The sequence below is a fragment of the Labrus mixtus genome, chromosome 14 (assembly GCF_963584025.1).
Source record: "Labrus mixtus chromosome 14, fLabMix1.1, whole genome shotgun sequence".
Lineage (NCBI taxonomy): Eukaryota > Metazoa > Chordata > Actinopteri > Labriformes > Labridae > Labrus > Labrus mixtus.
In genome coordinates this window covers 6,779,961-6,796,539 of record NC_083625.1, presented here as the reverse complement: position 1 = coordinate 6,796,539, position 16,579 = coordinate 6,779,961, and the positions used below count along the sequence as shown (strand labels likewise).

The 16,579-nt window shown below is 40.1% G+C and overlaps 1 protein-coding gene across 3 annotated transcripts in view; it reads right to left on the bottom strand.

Moving 5' to 3' along the window:
• Positions 1–5,459: 5,459 nt before the first annotated feature.
• Positions 5,460–16,579, bottom strand: part of zmp:0000001168 (signal-induced proliferation-associated 1-like protein 2) — a 37,479-nt gene continuing 26,359 nt past the window's right edge. For 2 of the 3 annotated variants that reach the window (XM_061054699.1, XM_061054700.1), the window contains exons 11-16: positions 14,022–14,148; positions 13,804–13,927; positions 12,587–12,685; positions 11,865–11,931; positions 9,943–10,021; positions 5,460–8,406 (exon numbers count right to left, since the gene is read on the bottom strand). In XM_061054699.1, the coding sequence (XP_060910682.1) occupies positions 8,263–8,406; positions 9,943–10,021; positions 11,865–11,931; positions 12,587–12,685; positions 13,804–13,927; positions 14,022–14,148 (640 nt within the window). In that variant the 3' untranslated portion in view covers positions 5,460–8,262. Of the gene's footprint in view, positions 8,506–9,942; positions 10,022–11,864; positions 11,932–12,586; positions 12,686–13,803; positions 13,928–14,021; positions 14,149–16,579 lie in introns of all 3 variants that reach the window. The other variant, XM_061054701.1, reaches the window with a different exon arrangement.

The window sequence follows — 16,579 nt, the reverse complement described above, 5'->3', positions numbered from 1 at the left end:
CCCTCCTCCTGTGAGCTCCCACTCACAGAACATGTCCTTTCCTGACACTTTATTTAAAACACAGTGTTACTATTAGAAACATAAACAAGTGTACAGTCTGCCAGCAGGCCGAGATGGTTTGTTTCCAGCACATGTTAACTTAACTCAACACACATACTCTATATGTATTATTAGAAACCTTGTTTTCATTTTAGTACGTGTTTAGAAAAAGAGGATAGGAAGCCATATACAAAGAGACAATGTGTTAAACGGGGAATTTTCCCCAGTTATAGTAACCCTACAGCTGTTTTCTCTGTGTATTTTTCCTCTTCCTGATGGATGAGCTCATTCTGTGCAGGAATTACAGCCAAGAGACCCTCTAAAAGTGAGGGAACTGCTCTTCTGTCTGTTTAGGGAAACACAGACTACTTGTCACATGGAGACCTTCCAGAAACAGGGTGAAGATTATGAAACACTCTTCACTGCCATCTGCTAATAATCCACGCACTCCCCCCCCCCGTTCTCCAGAAAGTACAAAAGTACACACAATCTTTGGAGTAAAAGTGCATGTTACTGTACAGTTGAAGAAGTCTGGATAATGTCTTCTACTAAAAATAAAGACCTCTGTAACATTTTGCAGTCTCTCCTCTTGTAACTCGTTCTTATCTGTGAGTTCTGCATTAGGAAGTTTTAGCAAAGTGCTTTTTTTGTGCAACTCAAGCTGATCCTTATTTGATCCTCGTCTGTTTCCATAATAACAAATCAATATCTTGTCATGAAATACTATAAGCAGTTTACTCATCAACCAATGCTTCACTTGCATCTATAGCTTTTCATTTGTTCATTATTTGTTCCTAATCAAACCCTTCACATTTTGTGTCTCTAAATGTTGAGAGCTATATAAGACCTTGAAGGTGGGAACTCTTCAGATAACAACAGTAAGCCTGCAGTGTCCTGATTCGTCTCATTCTTTAATGTTTAACTACACGGTTTACGACATGCGGGCCCGACTACGTGATGAATATATCATTAACTCGCTCGGCTTGTTCTTTATGGCGTACATGACTTATTAACTGGCTGCAAGCTTTGCAAAAAAAAAAAGTTGCTATTTCCATAGAAACATGTCGACTATGTGTTTTAGTTTGTTGCTTACAGTAAATGTATTCAACAGAACTTGAATACGTTTTGTTTGTCTTTGTTCAAGTTAAGCTTTTGAATGAGACAAACTGAGATTTCAGCTGATGATAGCTGATACTGAGGGACCTCTAGAGTATAATATCTGAATGTTTGTATCAGTAGATGTTTTATATTGATCAATCACATGAAATCTGACTTTTTACAGGAAAACAGCAGTGACACTGGAGATACACTCACACTTGGCCTCATCCACGTGTTGTGTATAGAGCAACATTGGCCTGGCCATGTAAACGCAATATACAACTCAGAAGTCTAAACACACACACACACACACACATACACCAGCACTCGGCCTCTGTATTTACAGAACACGGATGAGTCAAACCGGTGTTGAGCCCTTAAGCTGTGTGTGACACATTGCCGCTAGTGAAGCGTCCGTCCTGCACTACAACCCCAAATAAAGACATAGGCTGCTGATTGTTGTCATCAGTCCTGCTCCTGGTGTCAGGGCTGGGAAGATGAAGCCTTTTTTTTTCTGTGTCTCTGTTTAGGAAAGCCTGGGAGAGAATGGAGTCCTGGAACATGTTTGTATTATGTTGTCGTGCTGTATTATGATCAGTGAACAAGCTTTTAAAAAGAGTATTTGTCTTACATCACACTGCATCAATCCAGGGAGATGGGGATCCAATCAGAATATCATTTTAAAAACTTTTTTTATTCCACACTTAATCTGTAAAAGAGTGTATGCAACAGGCTGGCTCTTATATGTTGAGTCTGAATCTTAGTGAAAAATGTGTAACGTCTTTTGTGTTTCTCTGACATGATAAAAGTGTTTTTTTAGGTCTATTTTTTTACTTTTATGTCTTCATTAAGATTAAGATTTACTTTATTGATCCCCACAAGGGGAGATTTCTGTTTTTACATGCAACACACACATAGGCTGAAATATACACATGCACAAACAGGATCCTATGCACATGCACTAATGGAGAGGTGTCAGAGTGAGGGCGCTGCCCACAGAAGGCGCTCCTGAGCTGTAGTGATCTGGCACCTCTCCAGCTACCAGACCAACTTCTGGATTTGGTCCGCATCGGGACTTGAACTGGTGACCCTCTGTTTCCCAGCCCAAATCCCTACAGACTGAGCTACTGCCACCTTGGTTGATTGATGGCAATGGATAGAGTAAGAAATCAAGAGAGAGATTAGAGAGCGATGCAGGAAAGGAGTGGGGGGTCTGACTCGGTCCCCCACCTGCCCCCTGAAGGACTAGAACCTTGAGACATGGGGCGCGACTTAACCGCAATGCATATGGAATACATTTAGTGTTCCTCAACAATAAATATCTCATTATCTAATGAGATATTTTGACTTTGCTCTAGCGCCATCATGAGGTTGACATGTGTGGTTTAAGTACAAACGGTCATCAGTTGGATTTACACAAAAATTGGATAACATTAACACAATTTCTAACATGAATGTTTTCAGGATGCTTTTCTTTTTTAAAGATATTTTTGGGCAATTGTTGCCTTTGTTGGATCGGACAGCTGAAGAGAGACAGGAAGCGTTGGGAGGAGAGAGAGGGGATGACGTGCAGCAAAGGGTCTATAGGTTGGATTCAAACCCACGGCCGCTGCAAAGAGGACTATAGCCTCTGTACATGGGGAGCATGACATAACCACTAGGCTACCGGCGCCCCTTCAGGATGCATTTTTAATGCTTTGGGGATCTCTTATATTTGTATAAAGCAACTTAATCAGAATGAAATACAAAGTTTTTTTTGATATATCGGTCTGGCAGAGCCTTTCTGTGTGGAGTCCAGGCACTTCCTCCCACAGTCCAAAAACATACCTGTTAGGTTAGCTGATGACTCTATATTGTCCGTAGGTGTGACTTGTGGTCTGTCTTTACATGTCAGCCATGTGATTGACAGGTGAACCAGTCCAGGGTGTCCCACCGCTTCCCTCCCAATGACAGCGGGATGCTCCAGCCCCCCATAACCCTGCATGGGGATAGGCAATGGATTTAATGGATGGACATTGGTTTGTGAGCAATTTCTTGCACAATCAATGTCATTCCTGTCAGCTTTAGCTACACTCTTTGTTTAGTACAAATATAAGGAGGCTAACATTCTTAACTAGGAAACACATCCACTTTGCTTTGTTAGTTTTGTTGTCTGGACGCACTGTGTCTTTTATGAAGACATATAAAGCTTAGCATGGTGTAGGATACCATAATGATAATCATACTTGTGAGATTATGGTCTAATAACTTGAAAACATGATGAAGTTTAAAGGGAAGTGGTAGTGTTATTTAATCAGTCAGCTAGTTTTGCTTCCCCATATGGTCAATGTCAGTAAAAATGTGGTTTAACAGCTAATATCACTTTGCTCGAGTTTGTTAGGATCAGGGACGAAGCTTGTCATTGCTCTGCTTGCTCAGCTAATGTCAGTGACAAACAGGATGCTAAACTGTCTCTTTCTTGAATCTGGTCATTTGGTCTGCCGTTCAAAATACTGTCCTGGAGTACTTAAGACCGCTGCTTGAATAGTTACGGCTGACAGTGTTTAAGCTTCAATAACTCATTAGAGATTCAATCAAAGCTTTTCTTCTTTTTAAATTCCTTCAAGGGCATAACATGAATTTTCAGACTGATATAACGAGCAGTGTTAAGCTGCTAATTCATTTTAAATAAATAATTCTACATTTTTAACAGACCTACCTAGCAAAGACCATGAAACATCAGATCCAGTCGTGACGCTGTTTGATTGTGAAAAGACGAGTGTTCTTTTAATTCTGGGTTTTCATGTCAGCAGGGGGATTGATTTACACCTGAAACAGAAATACAAATCACTCAGCAGTTCTTTGACAGTAGCAGAAATGGAATAAATGCAGTCAGCTGAACTTACCTTTGATTTTTCACAAATACAAATAAAGCCTTTCCCTCTCATACTGAAAAATATAAATGTATTTTCCATAAATACATGGGATATATAGGTATCCTTTTACTAATTACAGCAGATGCCCCGTGTTTTAAGACCTAAGCAGCAATCTGAAGTTAATGTCTAAACATATTTCTCTTGACTTTATCTCCCTGACGTTTATAGTCTATTCTTTCCAGCCAACTATCTGACTTGTATGCTGTCTGTAAATGTGATATATAATCTGTTGTACATCATGTTGGACCTTCATACTGTTTCTTTCAGGGGCTGCTTTCACCTCCACCGCCTGTGTTCATCATCTCCTGAGTCCAGTCCAGAAGGTTGGATCGGTCTGCTGCATCTTCTTGACAAAATCCATCTAGCCCTCTCAACAAAGATCCTACTTACTCTTACTCACACATAAGTCCTCTCTATCTTCAACACCACTGCGTCTTGACTCAAGATACAATAGGGGAGTCGATATGCTTGCTATAGGTGGAAATCTCAAGTGCTGTTCAACTGTTAGTAAATGTATGGTATCATTTCACAGCTTCCTGCTTTTATCAGAAACTGTGCAAAAGCAATGTAGTGAAAGTCTGAAGGCCATATTTAAAGTTAAAACAACATGTTTGATAAGTAAGCTAACATAGGATTTTTTGTTCCTCTTCTATTGTAAAACTCTTTTAAACTTACATTTTAGCTTTCAGCCAATTACAAGAAAATTCTAATATTAGCTTGGAAGTGGTTGAATGCCAACAAAGGCCTAGCTGCTAGTAGACAACAGGATATTTCTTACCAACAAAGTTGGTAAACCACAGCTATAGTAAGCAACAGCTAACCTTAGTGTTAACCACTTCCTCAGATTTTTTTTAAACATTTTTTATTCTAGAATATCACTATCAAACTTTATTAGCATTTAGCAAATAACAAGCTAATGGTAATTATAGCTAGGAAGTTGTGAAATGCCAAGCTGTTAATCCAGATGGACAACAGACATATCTCAAGTTAGAACATTAAGTTGCTCTTTCTGCCATTAGCTTGGAAAGTGTTTTAATGCTAACAAAGCTGTTTGTAAAGGTGGCAAACAGGCCATGAGTCAATTTTAAGAAAATAGTTGTTGACCCATTAGCTAGCATCAGACAGCAATTTTAGATGGATGATAATTACAGTTTGATCGTGTGATTAAATGGGAATTCCAAGAAAGAAAGTGGTTAAATGCTAATGTTAGCTGCTAGTAGCTTGTTACCTATAACCTGTAACTATGCTTGTTTAAGAGTTGTTGTCAATTTGTTTCTTCGCTCAGATTCCTAATGATCTGTCAGATTTTCTATTCTCGATGACTCACAACTGATTTGACAGAAGAGTAAAACTTCATTTCCGATCCCTTCTCCCCACGATTCAGCAACAATCAGATTTCTTTTGTACTTGGATTTTCTGAGACAATTTATTCTTAAATATTTAAATACCAAAATAATCATCCCATCAGGGAAGCATACGTCATTCAACACATTCATTTCAACTTAAACTCCATTTCAATGCATCATCAGTCATTTTAAACACCCTTTACCCTTTGAGCTCACTATTAAAAACCATATATTCGTCTCTTTGCTCTTCTGAACAATCAGCGTAGCTCATTGAGCTTCAGTTATTCTTCAGACCAACAACACACGTCTTTCATTATTATTATCTGTCTTTTCTCATGATGTGTTACTCAATGACTTTTCCTCACACTGTGGACGACGGACCAGATGTTGAGATAGTCTCTTCCACATAAAAACCTCAGTAAGTGCAACCGAAGACAAAGAAATGAGGTCACTACGCTGGGTTAACATACATTACATTTTCAGGTAGGCACAAAGTCAGAGAAATAAGCCTTCACATAAAACCGTACGACCAGTTTGACCATCACTCAGTAAGGCGTACCTAATGGTGTTTAAAGACCTTATTAAATATGTAAGAGCTGTAGCTGAAATAGCTCAATACTAGAATGATAATAGCAAGATTTGCAGATAGTATTTTGTCATTTCTTGTTGTTGGGTTTTTTTTTCTACAAAGAAACAAAATGTATAACCAAGTACACCTTTCCTTTCTATCCTATTTCACATTTTTCTCTCCACACTTCCCTCCAGTTTAAACAGCTACAAGAAAATCCACATTTGCATGATTAATAAGTTACATTTTTATACATACACACATACAGAAGGGGAGCTTGGAAGTTGCTTGGCACATTCTCATGCTTGACCAACCTCCTACAATCTAGATAGCTATACAAGAGACACAGTTAAAACGGGTCCTCTCACCCCAGCGTCTCCCCTGGTCAGTCATGAGGCTTCAGCATGTACAGGAGATGAAACAGGAGCCTGAATGGCCACGATTTAAACACTTTGTCTGCATAATCATCCTGCAAAAAGGAGGGTGTACACAACCCAATGCACTAAAAGTAACATAGAACAGTTCAGCTGTACATACAGTATCTTCACATACTGATAAAGTTTAGATTCATAATTAAATCTTTATATACTGTATCTTAATATGCTGGTACCAGGTATTCACAGTGACTCTAAAAGAAAAAATTACAAGAGGAAGTTTACACAAATAAAACAAGAGTCTGAGTGACTGGCGAAAACGTTTGGCATCCCTTCTTTTTTTTTAAAATCAGAGTTTGTGGTTGAGTCAGTTCAGTTTGATTTCTCTGGGATCAGTAGAGCTGCCTGGGCTTTTTCGTTGGCACTGAGGAGAAGCAGTCAGACTCCTCTGAACACACGTTTTTTGTCAGCAGCAGTGGACCGAAAAAAAAAAGAAGAAGTGAGGTAAGGTGGTGTGGGGGGATGAGATCTGATCCACCTTCTTACATTGAGCAAGACATAACCCAGGCATGTAAAGTACAGCATGTGCCCTATCCAGTGCTCATTTCACCTTAAAAGAAAGTGCAAGAACGACACAGAAACACACAGAAACACACATCAGGTATTTTCCTTACTGCTACCACTCATAAGCCATATTGAACGAAATACTCACTGAATCATCCGCCAAACACAAAACATATTTTAAATACAATTTTTCTGTATTTCACTATTACTTCAAGGTGTTGTTTTCAGACACCTAAAGCTATGTCGCCAGCTGAAAGAGAAGCTGCCTTTTGGGGGCATTTAGTGGTTCAGGCCAGCAGGAGGAGATCTTCTACAGTATGGCTGCTACAATAGTGAGGTTAGAAGAAAACAGCTACATGGAAGGAAGCTGAAGCAGCTCTTTCCTGCCATTGTCTGTGTCTTCAGGAGAGGTATAACCCTTTTCAGTATCACTCTAATACTGTGTAATTACATACTTCCAGGAGCAACACGCATGCTCAGATTTTTTTCTTCTCTCAAGAGGGAATTCCAGTTTATGTCCTTTTTTTAAACTTATGTTTTTAAAATCTTCTCCCTTTAAACTTCAGCATTTCATAAAATACAGTACTTGTGAGAGAAGAAGAGGGCAGAGGATGATGTCCTTACGTAACAGACCTCACTCTGAGGCAACTCAGTCACCATCATTACATCTTTTGAAGTAGAAGGCCGTCTACAGGCCTCGTCATTGTCACGTTCCCTTTTTTTTTGTATTTTGTTACACAGCTCTCTCCCACATTACCGGCGCCACACTCACACACTGCGACTACACGTCTGGCAGAGAGGATAGCAACACTACTGTTCACATATATTATTGGTGATATATATTTACACTTTTGGTCATTTCAGATAAGACACCACCCAACATGCTATACAGTGTCTCTCAGTCTTAATTGCAATTTTCTTATGCAAGTGCTATTCAGCCCAGCTTGTCAAGTATTTAAGCAAGGTACAGTAAGAGATGCACACACACACAGACACGCACACACACATGCTGCGCACACATCCATCCATTGCACGAATAGAGAAGCACTCTGGCATAGCAAACCAACCCAACAGCCTCAGAGCTGCACACTGGTCAGTCTGTGAAGGTCATGGGATGTTGAAATTGTCCTTTTTTTTTTGTCTTTTTTATGAGTTGATTTGCATACTTTCTCACCAGCAGGCAGGTCCAGGATTCAGGATTGAGACTGTGATCACACACATTGAGGAGGATACGTGTGCGTTTGTCTAGATTTTGCAAATATGTAAGAGAAAAAATGAGTATACCGAACGCACAATCGTGTTGTGCGAGTTTGCATCTCTCTGCTGATTTGTGTGTTATTGTGCATGCAGCGTCGGCTCTAACAGGGCTTGTTGACGTTGCACAGCAGCTCGGTGACTTTGATGAGGCGAGCCACCGTGCTCTGAGACTCCTCCTGCAGCCGCTGGTTGTTCTGCCGGAGGCTCTGCACCTCGGCCTGCAGCACCGCCTTGTCCTCTTTCTCCTGAAAGACATCGGCACACAACAAAACAAAAGCCGTCGCTCAGATCGCTGTGGCAGGAACGGGAGGGGAGCGACAGGTACAGCGGTGGCTTTAAGGTAACTAGTGGGCACACATAAATACAGAGCTTGAAATAAAAACAACACAAACAGTGTAGAAAAGCTCACTGCAGTGGGGAAAACAGAAACAGTAATTGTCTGAAGCGACAAACTCTAAATGACAGAGGAGTCTTTGCTTTAGGGTTTTATGCTGCTGAAAAGACTGACCAAGCATCGTATCCCCTGTAATAGATACAGGGCTGCACTTAATGATTATGTCATCTTTGAAAAATCTGTTTTCACTGTTCAATGTAAATAAAAGGACATTTTCCCATTACAAAAAGCTTAAGGTGTCGTCTTTAAATTGCTTGTTCTGTCAAAACAACAATCAAAAACCTGAAGATATTAAAACGCACTGTCTACAAACACAGAAAAGTATGGAAGCCCTTATTGGACATGCATCCATACATTTCCCCGTTTTCCCCTTGAGATTAGTTCATTTTAAATGTTTTCTCGGGCGACGAGATCTTGGGGGAAACAAATGGAGTTACTAGTCAGAACATGGTTAATAAAATGGATAGATACATGTCCATCAGGGCTTCGGTAGAAAAGTAGAACTTCTTGAAATCTGAGTAGCTGGAATCAGAGAATGTTTGAATGTTGCTATTTCAATATAACATACAAATACTCAATTAACAAAATGATTCTTTATTTGATGTTTTTGCTGATCAAATAATCCATTTATAAACTAATTGCTGCACCACTAAATGTAGATGGTATCATAATTTTTGACAGTATGTAGATTTAAATGATAATGTGATTAGAAAAATATTTTAACAGATAAATTGAAAAATTAAAAAAAGTGTACTTGCAGTCCGTATGAGTGATTTAAAATAAATAGAAAAGGTTCCATTGGATCGTCATAAATAATATGTTTATATAATATGAAGAACACAGAAACACATACACCATTTACAATCAACAGTTCTAAACACAAAGTCCACTTGTCTAATGTGGAGCGACTAACTCTACTCACAAGTGGACTTTGTGTTTATTCTAACGTCCGACACATACAGTATTCTCCATTTCAAATAAACATCAATTACAAAGTGAAGTTGAGTTGAAATAGAATAAGAAAATACTAATGACAGCATTTGAAGAGTTGACATAAATACAATTTAAATATCATATTTGAATATTCAAAAAATCTACAAAGCGTCCTGTACAAATTTACAATCAAATGCTAAATAAATAAACAAGTGTTTGTTGTATTGAATGCCTGTAAGTCAGCTGTGATTGGACATGCTGAATGGACAGGGGGATTTGCACACGTAAACAACATGTTTGCATCAGAAATTACAAGTCGTCTCGCTCCAGAAAACAAAAAAACAGAAAAAAAACAAAAAAAAAACTGAAATACTTTTTTCCTACCTGCTGACTCTGCCCTGGAGCTCACTGAAAAATATATTACGGAGACAAACATTCATGAAAGTCAAAGCACCTTTTGCAGGTCATCCTGCAGCTTCTTCAGCATGGCTTCCAGCTGCGACACTTTCTCCTCTAGGTGGCCTGGAGAGTCACTGCAACAAAGATACGCAGTCACACTTTGTCAGGAAGCCATCACACAACTTCACAATTTCAGTAATCAAAGTTTAAAACAGAAAAGAATCAAATATCTGAAAACAAACCAAAGAAAGTCTTCACTGGTTTTACATTAGTCAGTTACAACCGCTCCCTTCATCTCATACAGCTTCAACTTTCCTATTTGCTGATTGGTCGTTGACTTGTGCGTCACTGTGGCAACCTCACAGCTCCGCAGAGTCCCTGCTGTCTTTAATGTAACCTGTTATTCTCACAGATCAATTTACAGTAATTGCTAACCATTCTGTTGGCATCCCATGATGCATTGCTTCTGTCCACAGATAGGGACACATGCGGTCTCCTGGTGATATAAAAAGAATAATGAGGGGCGCAGTGGTTAGCGCGCACACCCCATGTATGGAGGCTGTGGTCCTCCAAGCGGGCGGCCCAGGTTCGAATCCCACCTGTGGCTCCTTTCCCGCATGTCATTCCCCACTCTCTCGCCCGGATCCACTGTCCTACCTCTCCATTAAAGGCACAAAAAGCCCCAAAATAAATAAAAAATCAAATCAAATTCCCGGCTAGTCTTGTTCCTCTTAAATATATAAATTTAGTTAACGAACTTGATAGTTAAATATGTATTTATAGTATCTGTCTTTGCTGTCCTTGTGTTTAGCCGTTTGCTTTATTAATGTATGTGTACAATTACGTTAAATCTCATTTGAATGATTAGTCAGAGTCTTGTATCAGCACAGTTTCAGCAGGTCTGTTCATCATGAATCTTGTGTTGCCCAAGATTTCTGCCTCTTAAAAGGACGTTTTTTTTCTTGACACTGTACCTTTGCTAAATGTTGCTTAGTGCTGCGCTCATGAAGGAGCAATGTTGGGTCTTTATAATATAACAATGAGGTCTTTTATCTGCTCTCATGTAAAGTTTCTTGAGAGAACATTTGTTAAGAATTGGCGCTATACAAATAAAGATGAATTGATTGGTTGATTGTTTCCACATTGGTTTACAGCTGCTTCTTCCAAGTTATCCAAAACTGCTAAAACTCGCTGACTGTATTTAAAGTCAAAAGTAGCAAAGGTTGTGTTGACTTTTTTATACAGTCTCAGAATATAATCACACTGTCTCTCTGTCATTCAGCTATGAACAGAAGTAAAGACATTTTCAACAGATGACATAATTATTTTCCTATTGTTGTGATAATTGTTACAATAAGAACATCTTGGGGAAAAGTCCTGTTTCACACAAACACACTCCTGCACAGTGCTGTACAGTACATTGAGTGCTGCAAAAGTGCTGGAGCCTCATTGGTGAAACAGTCATCAATGCTGACCTCTACAGTACGAGTGCATGATGACATAATAGAAGTGAATAAAAACAGCAGACTTGGACTGATAACAAGCTTTACGTCGGTGTTTGCTCATTTTTTTTTCATCCACACATTTTCTTTTGATCAACAGTTTCATTTTTTTCGACGCAGCCTGGAGGAGAGGAGTATGAACAAATAAGGCAACACGGAGCTAAAGTAGATAAGAAAGTAAAACAAAGGGGAGTGGGAGTTTTACAGAAAGATGACAATGACAGTGAGTCAGACATGATGCCTGTATGTGTGTTTGAAAGCTCAGAGGTGCATCACTGAGTCAGCACGAGGAGGAGGAGGAGGAGAGAAGGCATTACACTGAAACAAAACAGCCATATGTAGCCGATAAAGTATGAAGACTCAAGAGAGGATTAAAGAGCAGAGCGGAGCAAAGGGATGTGTGCAATAGTCAAGACTAAAGAAAACCAAGAAAAAAACGACAGTCTTTGCTTCACACTACCGTAAAGCAACCCACCTGTCTTTTGAGTCTTTTAGCTTGCCGTCTGTCTGGTCAGCTCCGCCTTGGTCTCCAGCTTTACGGTCTTTGGATGAGAAATGATCCACATTAGTGTCAATATTAACACACAAATAGAAGAACAGGTGATGGAGATGAAGTCTGGAGGTGTTTAGAGTCACTTGTGTGGAAAAAAAAAATCCCTCCGTCTTTTCTTTAATAAACGCTATATGTGCAAAAGTATGCTGACACCTGAAGATTACACATCGAATAATGTCTTAATATCTCATTTCCTGCTCTGAAGGCCTGCAGTCTTCTTCTTTCATAACTATGCACAAGATTGCAGAAACAAGCAGTGCACAGATGTATATTCAGTCACAAGAGTATAGGTGATAAATCGACATCATCTCAAAGGTGTTTAGTCTGGTTAAAAGTCTGTGCAAAACTCAGAAAAAATCCTTATGGGTTGCACTTTTTTCATATGGGAAAAGTAAACTTGAAACGCGTACAGTAAGGTTATTTTCCAATTTTATCTGAAAATATCATAAAATCTGAAACAAGGGACCCAAACCATGAAAATCAGCCTCAAACAAAAAGTATAGAGACAGCGGTGTCAACAGACTTTTGTTCATGTTTTGTTAAAGCAATACATCCCTTTTCCGCTCCATTAGAGGGAAAACATTACTTTATAAGATAATCGTTTGTACAGTAAATGAGGTGTGAACATATAAATAGTCCCTCACCCTCTCGTGACAGCGCCTCCAGGATGCTGCGGCAGGCCGTGGCCAGGTCAGCTATGGACTGCCACTCCTCCTCCGTCGTATCCGTCGTCTCTGAGAGAACTGAGAGAAAGGGAGAGGTTGAGGTGGAGCTCAAGCGTTCTTGTCTAAAAGCATTCAAATATCACGGAGCAGCTGTGTCCACAATAACAAAGAGCCACCACCGGGGGGCGCTGCTGTGTTACAGCTGATCAAACTCGGGGCCAGAGGGTTAGGAGGACAAGTTGTGTTTACTGTCACATTCAGACAGTTTTCACTGAATTATGAATCTGACTTTGTAAGAAATGTTAACACTCACTACGCTGGAATCTAAGGCAGCACGACTCTGAAATACGGTAGGTGGAAAACAAATTGTTAGACGATGAGTTAACAGAGATTGGGTTAAATCTTGCATGAATGTCTAATCAAAACATTTAACAAATGACATTAAGGATGCATCAACTGTTCCTTTTTAAGATCTTTTAATGTTCAGATTCCCATCTTTGAGTTTAATAAATTGAAGTGCTTTCCATGACCCTGACACTTCCTTTGAAAGAACATGATTTCAAACAATCAGACGTATTAGATGTCGCCCCCACAAACAAAAATCAGAAGAATCTAATGAGAGGATGAGCAGTGCGCTCTTCTGGAGCTTAAACGATGAGTCTCATAGTCTCAGCGGAGGCCGAGCAGATGGTGTAAGAGGGGCTCCTTGATTTGGGGCTGCCTAAAACTCCACCCCTCCCACCACCCATCTGTCCCCCTTTTATCCCGGGCATGGCAGGGGGTGGCAGCAGAGCAGGGGTGATATTAGATTAGTGGGAAAGGGGGCAGCAGAGATAAAAGAGGAGGGACAAAGGGGATGCAGAGGGGAGCAGAGGGAGGATAATGAAGAGAGGGGCTTTAAGGGCAGAGAAAATCTGGGGGAAAAAAAAGGAATTTGAGGCTTAAATCACGCAGAGATGATTTGCAAACATGTGTAATTGTTCCATTTTGGCTTCATTTAAGAGTTCGTGTCAGTGGCTGTGTGACAGAGGGGAGCTTTGTTTTGTGTAATCAGGGTCAGAAAACCTCCTTGTTCTCTTTTTTGTTTCACACGCAGCTACCATGCCCTTTGTTTAGGGATTATAAATATTTTAATTACATTGATTTCATTGTAAAAAAAAAAAAAAAAGAAACAGCAGGAAAGGGGAAGTTCTTACTCTTGGTGATGGAGTTATGAAGACTCAGGGCTCGTGAGTTCCTTTCAGCTCGGTCCACACACGACAACCGGGAGGAAGAGTCACTCGCAGAAGCTCTGTCATCGCCAAAGTCGGCCGACATGAACTGCAGACACAGAGGAGAAACGACAGCGTCAAGAGAGGAGAACGGCGTGCTGAGGAGAAACCAATCAGATGCTCTCTGCGTCTCAGTCCATCACCTGTTCGTCCTCCAGGGGAGTTTTGGGTTTGACGGCCAGGATCAGATCAGGCGTGGCGTCTCTCAGCTCGCCCACATTCTCGTAAGTGTGTCGGTCGCCCTTCGGCCCCACGTTGTCGTACACGTGCCTGTCAGAAGTGCAAAAAAAACCCCAAAAAAAACACACAACCTAAATCTGCTGTTGATGCTTTGTGACATTTATTTTTATTTTTTTCAATCTAGAGGTCAAAAACAGAAAGCGGCAGAAAAGTAATCTCTCCAGGAACGGCTTGGATTTAGGCCTGATTGATGTTTGTAATTCTGCGCTCACAAAATGATCCGTCAGAAATATCATATCTGATGCAGTTTCACTTCAATTATTCAGTTCTGTGTCCTGTGACAATAAAAAGCAGTCAAATTCATTTTTTTGGAGAGCTGCAGAGTTTAATATCATCCTCATGAATATTTTCTTCATGCACAATTTCCTCCTCAAGCTGATGCCTTTTTTTTTTTTTGCCTTTTAGTTCTGGAGGTGAAACTAACCAGTGAGCCTGAAACACACACATGTCCTGCTGCTCACATGTTTCTCACTTATTGGAGAAAGTTACTTTGGGAAGTGCCTCCTTACTCAACAGAAAATAAAAGTGAACAGATAGAAATGCTTTATCCTCTCTCACTTACTGTAGTCTTGTCATTTAACTTTGTTGTACTACTGAAGAGTTGAAGATCTGCCATCCACTGAGAGAGGTGTCAAAGGTTTCAAATGAAAAGAATGAACACCGAAGGGATTTCCTTTTTGTAATATTGAAGATTTTAATTATAGAACTTAGGCATTAAGTGAGCACACTTCGGTGACGCTCTCTCCCTCTTGTCCTCTCTCTCTCTGTGACTCGTCCTATGCAGGAAAAGTGACGCACTGACTCAGAGATTAAATTGTGATGAGTCAGCTTCAGCTCGAGGATATTTTCAGCCATGTTGGATGATTTAGGAGCTCTTTTACCTGATGCTCTCCCAACGTGCAGCACTTACTAGAATAATTACAACACATTGCAAAGCTTTGTTTCTTTTTATTTACTCTATGTTTATCTTTGCTTTTCCATTGAAGAACCAGTGAAACAAGAAAATTCTAAAGTACATGAACAGTTTTGTCAGCCATTGGTTTCTAAAAAGGTGTTCTTGAAAAACTCTTGGAAATTGCTTTTTTCTACAGAAATAAAGTTATTTTTCTGTTCTGTAGGAAGTGGGTTGTGGAGTCTGTCTTTTATGACACGTGGACTCTGGTGAAGGTATCTGAAAGGCATGCACCTGCCACAACCCTTACACGTCTCCACTCCATCTACCATTCTGTGTTAAGATTTATGTCAGGTGTAGGCTGGGTGGTCCTCTCTCACAGAGGCGTGATATGCATTGGAATATTTATTATTTATAAAGCTCTCGTAGGAAAATGACCATCATACTTAACAGAACTCATACATTCCTCAAACCAATCACCACTGAATGTTCGTCGAGTCAGATCAGAACTAGGAAATTCGGCTTTTTCTTATTCTGCACCTGACTCTCAGAAAAAAGATACAACATCTCCTTTAGCGCGGTGAACTTTCACCTTTTGGTCATTTTAGAAACCTAATTTTAAACCTCCCAACCTCTGGATTGAAAGGTTTCCATCCATCCATCCATTATCTACATCGCTCTTCCCGTTCAGGGTTGCAGGGGGCTGGAGCGGATTTCAACTGCCATTGGGCGAAAAGCGGGGCGCACCCAGTCAATCACAGGACTGACATACAGACAATCAGCCACATTCACATTCACACCTAACAGTTAACCTAACGAGCGTGTCTTTGGACTGTAGGAGGAAGATGGAGTACCCGGAGAGAACCCACACATGCATAGGGAGAACCTGCAAACTCCACACAGAGAGGCCTTGTCCCACAGGGATTCGAACCAGAAACCTCCTCGCTGTGAGACCAGCGCTAACCACCGCACCACTGCACCACCGTGCAGCCCCAAACAGAAGTTTCCTTCTCGCTTAATTATTTGAATAAATGTGAGACTTTTTCTTACACTCTTGTTTTGACTTGATTGTCTCAGCTTCTTAGAAATGACCCAGTTTGTTCATTTTAGTGGTCAGGTATTCATCTGACTTTTGGATCTTTTTATGATTTGTTGTCTGTCTTTTAATTGATACTGTCATGACTCAATGTCATTGCCCCTCAATGATCTCTCCAGTATTAATTAAGGTTGAAACGAATGAATGAATGAATGAATGGAGCCCAACAATGGCTGTTTACCATATTGGAAAACGTGGATTCCATGTATAACTTACGGCTTATTGAGAAACTGGCAAAAAAGTGGAGGCGATGCGGGCCAATTGAATATCTTGGTGGCTGAAACGGGCCCATCTGGCTTTAGCTTGTTTACTCAGAACAATGAAAACAACCCAAAAGACGGAAAGCGTTTAAGTTCCCCTTTTCATGCCCAATCATGCAAAACTTCGAACTTGTCCAGTTTGGGACAAAAAAATAAATGTGCTGTAGAGATTTATTTCATCATTTTTAATTTGGACTCTAATGGGGATTTTTT